General features: G+C 35.8%; 1 protein-coding gene and 1 long non-coding RNA gene across 4 annotated transcripts; one reads left to right on the top strand and one right to left on the bottom strand.

The window, feature by feature from the left end:
- Nucleotides 1–1,571: 1,571 nt before the first annotated feature.
- Nucleotides 1,572–3,418, bottom strand: LOC107812796 (uncharacterized). Of its 3 annotated transcripts, none has more exons than XR_001654175.2 (2): nt 3,162–3,418; nt 1,572–2,927 (listed from the first exon to the last, which is right to left on the bottom strand). It is a non-coding gene; the product is annotated as an uncharacterized LOC107812796 (long non-coding RNA). The 3 variants fall into 3 exon arrangements; XR_001654177.2 differs by having other exon boundaries at nt 1,572–2,802; XR_001654176.2 differs by having other exon boundaries at nt 1,572–1,892.
- Nucleotides 3,419–7,021: 3,603 nt separating this feature from the next.
- Nucleotides 7,022–8,916, top strand: LOC107812785 (leucine-rich repeat protein 1-like). Its single transcript, XM_016637958.2, has 7 exons — nt 7,022–7,208; nt 7,338–7,470; nt 7,684–7,755; nt 7,851–7,994; nt 8,350–8,430; nt 8,546–8,598; nt 8,699–8,916. The coding sequence occupies exons 1-7, from the start codon at nt 7,139–7,141 to the stop codon at nt 8,737–8,739; spliced, it is 594 nt and encodes a 197-aa protein (XP_016493444.1). The 5' UTR covers nt 7,022–7,138; the 3' UTR covers nt 8,740–8,916.
- Nucleotides 8,917–9,232: the final 316 nt, after the last annotated feature.

The following is a 9,232-nucleotide window of genomic DNA, read 5'->3' as shown; positions in this document are numbered from 1 at the left end:
TCAGCCCTAAAATATAATAATGAAGGTTAGATGAAATGTACGTTGGTGCTCGGCAAGTGTGGTCGGGTGCTAGTCATGGCCCTTCAGTTTGGGTCGTGACATCTTAGGCAAACCTACAAGGGAAAAGAGAATATCAACATCATGTAAGCTTGGGGCATAGAAATAACTATCCAGGAGAAAGCCTTACCATGAGAACGGGCCTCCCATCTGCCATTCAAAAGTTTGTGCCACGTGCGCTCGTAATATGACTTCTGCTGGCAGATCCCTTCGATCCACTCCTTGAGCTGAGGGACCGTATTAGGAACCCGAGCAACAGCTGCACGACCACAAATATTGCCGGTGAGAGATGAAATGAAGAGAAATTGAAACTTAGGGAAAGACTATACTTATGAGATGCGTTCCATTTCTCGGGGAATGGCAGGAACTCGAGAGGGACCAAGTCTTAGGTTTTCACCCGAAAAAAATGCCCTTGCCAGTCTCGATCTTGATCCTCATTGATGCTCGAAAAGGGGGCCTTGCTGGCTCGGCGAGCGAGCTTGAATAGTCTCTCTCAAAAAATTCGAGGACTGTATAGACGAAGTGGGTAGTTGAGGGTGAACCGAGAAGATTCAATGTTTTTCACAAAGTGGCATTAGAGAATCACAATCCTCCAGAAAGTCGGATGGATTAGCCCGAGGTATACTTCGTACCTCTTGGAAAAGGCCAGGATCACCGGGGTCAGTCGGGTCTAACGTAAAGGGGTAAGTGTAAACACTTAAATACCCCTCCACATGGGTGGTAATGTCGTCCTCAAGCCCGGGAACAACCACGTATTTACCTTCCCATCTACAGTCCTCTCGGACTATGTGAAGGGTATCTTCAGTAATTGAGCATATGTATCTCCATGCTCCTTCACCCCGGTCCTGTTTGGAGGAGGCCTTCCCGACTTTGAAGTCATTCCCGAATGAACAACCCCCGAGTATAAAGCTTTTCATGGGAGGCTCTGGGGCCTTCTCGGGAGCAGCCGCCTCGGCATCAGTGGCCGGGTGGGAAGATGAAGGGGCAACCTACTAAGGAACTGATTTGGAAATTTTAGCCATTGCAATATAGGAGAATATGAAGATTTAAAGAAAAAGTATAAAGGTTTGAAGGAACAAGTATGAAGGTTGAAGAAAAGAGTATGAAGATCTGAAAGTAGAATGGAGATCTGGGTAGAAACCTAAGAACAATTATGAAGATTTGAAGGCCAAAGATGAAGATAAAAAGATTTGAAAGAGTTGAAAGCCACTAGAGAATTCGAAGGTAAAATCTAGGATCAGAAAGTAGAAGAAGTACAAAAGGTCAAGCTTTTATAGGAGGAAATGTAATCAATACACGGCGATTCATATTCGGAGATGACTTGCCGATGATCGACACATGTCCGAAGTCATAACGATGCGAATTATGAGACGTTTCGGATTATTCGTTGTTACACCCCATAATGCTAGCGCAACCGGCACCCGGTGCCTTTAACTTTCATCGGGAGAACCGCCTGTTTTTACTACCAATTATCATATCAATAAATCAAAATAAGACTTTTCCGAAAATAATAAGTATCGATGATAAAACATCCTTCTAGTCTCGAAACATAAGTTGAGCCAATGGCCAAAATACATAAGTAGCAGAAATAAAAATAACAGCATAACATGAAGATAAAATGATAGTTCTCATAAACCCATAGACCTCCCACAACTGTGCCTGGAACCTCTAAGGAAGTACACGAGAATGATGGTACGAGACATAAATCCCCGGCTCATCCAAAAGAAGTACTATAATAACAATGAACCCACAGAAGTAGTAGTGGGCTCACCAAAAGCAACTGGAAGATGGAGAAGACACCTAGCACACACTGTCAGCTCCAAAGTGAGTAGGATCTGAAACAATAAGGTAAGATGCCTCACAAAGGAGGCTGAGTACAATTTCTATAGAAATTGTACCCCGTAAGTATCATTGACTCCTTAAGATTGAAGCGATACTTTCGGGATACATAAAAAAAATACACATGATATGTAATAAGTCAAACACTTTGCAAAAATAGTGGTGATAAATGATGAACATTTAAGCATTTCAAGGATTTAAATCATTTTTATAAAACTGTAACTCTTTCTATGATTATGGACCTTCAATAAACTTTAAACCTTTTTGTGGGGAGTTCCATAGTTGCCATAAGCAACAATATTCGATAACTGTAGTGACCATCGCCTGGTCACGAGCCCGTCTCACCCAAAGTCGTGGGATTTTGACGATAGTGCTAGCATGGTGAACTGTCTCTATGGACATCAAGTGATACACACATGGCAAGTGTGATCCATATTCAATATATATAATTCTCCTCAAACTATAACTTTAAAGCATTTTGACCCATAGGTCTTGTACATTTTTTTTTAATATCTTCAGTGAGCAATATTTCCTTTGAAGATAATTTAATAACTTGGAAGTGCATTCACAAATAAACTTTTACATTTTACAATATTATCAACTCAAATCAAGTTGGTAAAATGCAATATAAAGTGTTACCAAAGAATGAAAGCTTGAAAATATCCAGCGCCACAACTTATACGTAAACAGTACTACATAATAACACTATACACTATAAAATGTTAAACCATGGTTGGTAGATTTTGCTCGCTCTAACGAAGTCAATCCAACATTGAAAGAATTTTAGTAACTCTTTGGAATTTATGAAATTTGCAAAATAATCCTTAAGAGAAGGTAATCTTAACTTACCTTATTCTAGTCTTCCATAACATGCAAGAACCTTCTACGCGCTCATCTTGATTCAATCTACGTGATAATAACCATTTTGTTTTAAATCCAATTGAATTCAACGGAATCCAACTCATATAGAGTTCAGGACATAACTACTGGACCATCCTCAATTCAAACCCACCTTTCTTCCATCTAATGACCTTAATAATTCAATACCCAATAATAATTAAATTATTAAAAATCATGAAGGACAATATTCAACTATTTCACAACCCCAAAGTACTAGTCATGACCTTTTGCACCTATTTCTTAAATTTCAAGAATAACCATTTCGAAAATTCACTTAATCCACAATTTAAAAGATATTTTCAACACCTAAATACCTTCATTAACCTCTATGTTCATCATAGTTGAAAGAAAAGACAAGAAATTACCTCTTGAAGAAATCCTAGAAATCCTCCTATTAAAGTTCTTGGGAGGAATCCTTGAAATAAAATTGGAACCATATTCTTGCTACTGTTGTTATTGTTTGTTTGCTGATAAAAAAAAAACTTGTGGGATTCAAGTTCACCAGCCCCCTTTAATGTCACTAGCGTTTTCAAACACAGAAGAAGACTCTGTTTGTTGCCCTTTATTCAGCCAAGAATCCCCAATAATTCAAGTGGTTCAAATATTATACTTATTGTCTTAAAAAGACCCTTATGTCTCTATCTCATTTATTAAAACATTGAACTTGTTTCTCATCCTCACGTGTAAAGCCACTTTATAAGATGCTTTTGGACTATCATTCTCCTCATATAATTGATTTTTTTTTTTTTTTTGTAGAAAGTAGATGCTGCAGTATTCTCTTACATGGTAGGGTAAGCAATACTTTGTTGACTTGCCCTTTCTATAATACACAAAATCTTCAATATAATTATCCCTTAGAGTTGATGCCCATGATAGTTTTAATTGGGTCTTATTTACACCAAGAGAGTACCTCAACGTCATTAGGCACATAGTTAGCCCAAATAAACATTTAAATGTTACGGGGCTTTACATTCGTCCTCTCAATTGTAACGTACGAAGGAAGCAACCGGGGTTCATCTATCGTTTCCCCTCGTTTCGACGAACCTACTCTCTGAGAAACAAGAGGACTATTTGTATATGGGTGAACTCAAGGTTAGCGCACACATCGGCTTCCCGATAGTTCAAACTAAGAAAGAGTATGAATGTATGAGATCGAGACCGAAGTTGGGAACTCTTTGGATCGAGGCCGAAATGGTGTACTCGCCACCAGGACCGACGAGAAAACACTCCCCGAACCCAGAACGACCTCCAAGACCTCATAAAACACTATAAACGGTTACACATGACTAATAGAGCGCCGTGATATCCACACCCAACCGGATATCACGGCACAAATCTCGCCCGTTGTGTATCGGTAATTGACGAGAAATGAGGATTTTTACCTTTTTTTAGAATTTTATTAGGGATGAAACTCTTCTACTACATAAAAGGGAAGCTTTTTATTCAATGGACACATTGTAACACGCATATCAAGGCAATACAAACTTATTTCTCTGCTTTCTAGCTACTGCAAAATCTTGACTTTATTTTTGTCTTTGTTCTTGTCTGGCTTCGAGCTTACGACCCAATCGAGGGCAGAATTTAATGCTCGGTCCAAGTTCAAGTTAGGCCATAACGTTACGACTTGTTTGATTATTCATTGTGTCTTTAACTCATTTTTCTAACATTCTTGATTGTTTGTATTGAATCAATCCACATATCTTTAAAAGTGCATATAAATTCAATTGTTATCCATTTTAAGGATAAACAATTACTATAAAGAAGAATGACGTGTATAGAAGATATGTGCAACATCTTCGGGGTCATACACAAATTTACCATATCTATTAGCCTCGGAGTTAAACGCAAGACCATGGCCACATGTCTGATAAATAGGGGTCATTAATAGCTGCGAATAAGGAAAGAATCAGTTAATCCCCGATTGCACGGGATTTGCCATCAGTACCTCAACTAATACAAATCAGTCATGTAACAAACAATTAGTGCTATAAATAACAGTAACAGACATGATTTAAACAAGGCAAATAATTACGAATGAAAATACTATTTAAACCACCTTTCCATATCTTGTATCCCTCTCAAAAAATATTCAAATATTCTCTCTCAAATATATTGCTCAATTTAAGCTCTCTTTTGGGAGAAAAGTATTATTGCATTCATATAGAAGAAAAGCTACTTTCATCAATAAGATTTCTATTACTTTTCATCTTTCAATTTGTTTCTTATTTTATTTTTGTTACTTTTTCTTATCGTTCATATTTGGAAAAGTGAATTAAATCGGTTGTTAGTAATTCAAAATATTTTTCTAATTGCTTTGACCACAAAATAATTTTATGTTAAACAATGAGCATGTTATCTGTTCGCCCATATTGATTAAGAAATGTGTTGTTGTCTTGTCTCCGTCTATATAATTAGATCATCTACATTTTATGAACTAATTTTTGTGAGTGAATTATACCCTATATCCATATTTCTTTAAATTATACTTTATACAGAAGGATCAACAGCTTGCAGAAATGCTATGGACGTGGTCCAGTTAGTGATAACAAAGAGAACATCAATTACCGCTTACCACATGTATTATCTCTAATTTTTCAAAATCTCAACATAATGGCTTCATATGAGAGAAAAGTAACTTTGTTGAATTGGAAAAGAGTACGGTAGGACTATATTTTGGATCACTGAATATATTGGAGATAATTGTTTGATTGTGAAATGAGATTGATACTTTTCTCTAATATGAAGCCATTACAGATAGCTTCAGTGGTAATATGTTGGGAACTTTGGAAAAGTTGGACGGCATGTAAATATGGCGAGCAAAAAGAATTCTACAAAATCAAGATAGAATTTCAAACCATCTGGCACATTCAAGCAGCCCTCCAAATCACCTATCCCACTTATAACTTAACAGGTACATGGCCCAACATTTGCAATATGATTGAAAGACTTCAACACATAGTGAATATCAAGCAAGTCACTTGGAATAAACCTATGGCGGGATGATCAAACTCAATATAGATGGAGGCTCCATCAGAGAAAATGGAAATGCTGGCATCGGAGGTATTATCAGGGACAGTGAAGGATTTCTTGATGGCTTTTTCTCTCCCTGTGCACAATAGCAGCAACAATCAGGTTGAAGCAATGGCGGCCAACTTTGGCACTAAATGGTGCATTCAACATGGGCTAGGCATGATTCATATTGAACTGGACTCCATGGTGATTGCCAATATGCTTCTCAATAGGGGAACCAACAACCTTAATTTAAAGAACATTATCATGGATACTACTCATGCTCTCAAAGACGCTACTGTACAGATTTCTCATTGCTTCAGAGAAGCAAATCAAGTGGCGGATTTCTTCGCTAAGTTAGCATCTTCTAGTAGAACTATCACCTTCTATCACTCTCTCCAGCAGTTGCCAAGAGAGGCCAAGGGACTATTTCAACTAGATAGATAACAACTTCCTTCAATGAAAAGAAGATATGATAAATGTAATTTTTTTTAAAGCTGATTGTATAGCTTGTATTAATGAAAGGAATTTAGGCTTTCCTTTCTTTCATTAGTTATAGAGGTAAGGTCCATGTCCCCTCTATTTTGTATCTTTTTGTTTATATATAGACATGATAGGGGTCTTGCCTAACCCCCACACCAAAGGCTATTATAGCCTGAAGGTGATGGCTTCAATTAAAAAAAAAAGATTGATAAAATGTTGAGTAAAAAGATCTAAAGATTTGGAAAAAAAGATGTCAGTTTTTTAAGATTTTTGATCAATTATAGTAAAACACCGGCATGTGCAGCATAATTTCAAATTAAGATTAATTAAATACTTAAGCAAGTTGAGAAATCTTCTAGAGGCAGTTCATCTATAACATTAACGTTTGGCTTTCTTCTTCTCGTTATCAAGTATTTAAAAAAGGCACTATGTAGAAATTTCAATGCCGGTTGCTACACGGGATGAAAATTCCTACCTTCACCTTTAAGTTGATATAATTGGATTAATAATTAAGTTCTTACAAACACTAAGATAATTGACTTAGTAAACGTCCATTTCTGAACCAAAGAAAAAAGACAGTTCTTTTACGAAACATTATTTTGTTGTCGTAAAACAACATATTGGAGTATTGTTTACAATTTCTGGTCAAACCACCAAATATTTATTAGGAGTAATAAAAGAAATAGCTAATGCGCTATGCTTGAATCAGTCTTTATCTAGCTATCTAGATAATTAAAACCTCTACGTGATGAAACTGTACATAGTTCCAGTATGTATAAATATGTACAGCTAGTGCAGCACGCTTAAATATGAAGAATTAGGGCAGCAACCACGATAAAATTTACGGAAGATGAGGTCCGTCGCTCTTGTTTTCTTGGTTGGTGCAATTGCCTTTATATCTGCAGAATGCAACTCTGAAGGTTAAGTGTCTAATCAGAGAAGCCATCTTTTATTTAATTTCCTTTACCCTCGTACATATTTATTGGAAAAGAATCCTTTTGATTTTTAATTAAACTAATATATAATATTAAACTTGAATGAATGAGCAGGGGACACTCTTTACGCATGGAAAACTAACCTGATAGATCCAAACAATGTGCTTCAAACCTGGGATCCGACGTTAGTCAATCCTTGCACATGGTTTCATGTCACCTGCAACGGCCAGAATAGCGTTGTAAGAGTGTAAGTCACCATTTGACCTTCTAAAATCTCTTTATTAGATGAATATATATAGAGACAGACTTAAGAGCAACGAGTTCTGTTGAATTTGATTCGAACCATAAATATACAAATTCAGAAAAGTTACTCATATTTGACTATGTAGAATGATTTATATGTTGATGTTACTTAAGCATGTTGAGATTATTGACAATGATGATATATATACCAATGAAGGGACCTAGGTGCTGCTAACCTCTCTGGGATTCTGGTACCTCAATTGGGAACGCTAAGCAATCTTCAATACTTGTAAGATCAATAATTTGTCTTTTAAGCTTTTTTGATGAAACCAAGAATATATGCAATTTCAGATGTAAATCTTTTCTTGTTTAATACATTGACAGGCAACTTCAAAATAACTCAATTAGCGGAGAAATCCCAAGCCAATTAGGCAACTTGACAAAGCTAGTGAGCTTGGGGCTGGAAAATAATCAGCTGAGTGGCCATATTCCATCATCTCTTGGCAATTTAAAATCCCTACAGTGGATGTAAGCCATTCGACCATTCATTGCTACGTAATATTTATTTTCCTTTTTTATATAAGCCCTACATTTTTTGTATGTGAATCTGTTTGAGTAGATATAGAGTTTAATTAAGAGAGAAATGCGATCTTAATAAGTGGTCTTAAGTATGTAATTACATTGGATTTGTGTGTTTATAGAATCTTGTCATTGAAAGTGGTCAAATGTAAAGTTTAAATGTATATTATTTCGAAATATAAAAATATGTTTTTTATTTTTTAAGAGAAAAAAATAGCATCATAAAAAATGAAACAGGGGGAGTAAGGCTTAACTAATAAAATGACCGTAATTTGCTGTAAAAATGACTCTTTTTCCTTTGCAGGAGATTGGACGGTAATAAATTATCAGGGATCATTCCAATTGCAGTCTTGAAGCTCGTCTACTGGGGAAATTTGCAGCTACTGTAAGTTGCATAATTGTTATATATATTCATTGATTTTTCTTTATTAGTAGTTTCCAAATTGGAGAAAAGGAAGTCAATCTGTAACATAAGTTTTTCAATGTCATTCATTGAACAGGAATGTGTCCAACAATCAATTGGCAGGGACTGTCCACCACACTAACAAAACAGGTTTGGAAAAATGCATACTGTAAATTGAATAAATTATTTCATTTTTGAATTTAGAATTATGGCTGGTGGTTGATAAATGAGAGGATTTCCTTTTCTGTAGGATTTGCTACTACAACTATAATTCAAGACTTGATCACTTGATTGACCATTTGAGCTGGATAGTCCTGTGAAGCTGCACTTTGGTATATGTACAAGTCTATTAAGATTTGGAGTAAAATAATCACTCTGTAATAACAATGGTTCTTATATTGTATTTCCAAAACACTTATTTTGTGCCTTTCAATTGACATTATTGATCGGCTTAACCTTTCTTCTTGACTACGGTTGCTCAATTATCTACCTATCATCCTAACAATCCCCAATAATGTATGCAATATCTTGATACGTACGAATCCAAGCCAGGCCGGCCGGAGGGTCAAGCCACTAAAGCAAAGGCTTTAGGCCCCAATCTTTTGAGGCCCCATTTTTTTAAATTAATAATATAGTTTTTATAGTTAATTTTTCTTAACAAAATATTACTATTGACTATTGTATAGTACAGTATAAATTTTTTATTAAAAAATGAAAGAGAACCGTTTAGCCATGTGATTGATGGTGACCGTAAAAAATTTTCATTCTAATAATCAATATTCTT

This window comes from Nicotiana tabacum, chromosome 18, assembly GCF_000715075.1.
Source record: "Nicotiana tabacum cultivar K326 chromosome 18, ASM71507v2, whole genome shotgun sequence".
NCBI classification, from domain to species: Eukaryota; Viridiplantae; Streptophyta; class Magnoliopsida; order Solanales; family Solanaceae; genus Nicotiana; species Nicotiana tabacum.
This window is presented reverse-complemented; position numbering and strand designations above follow the sequence as displayed.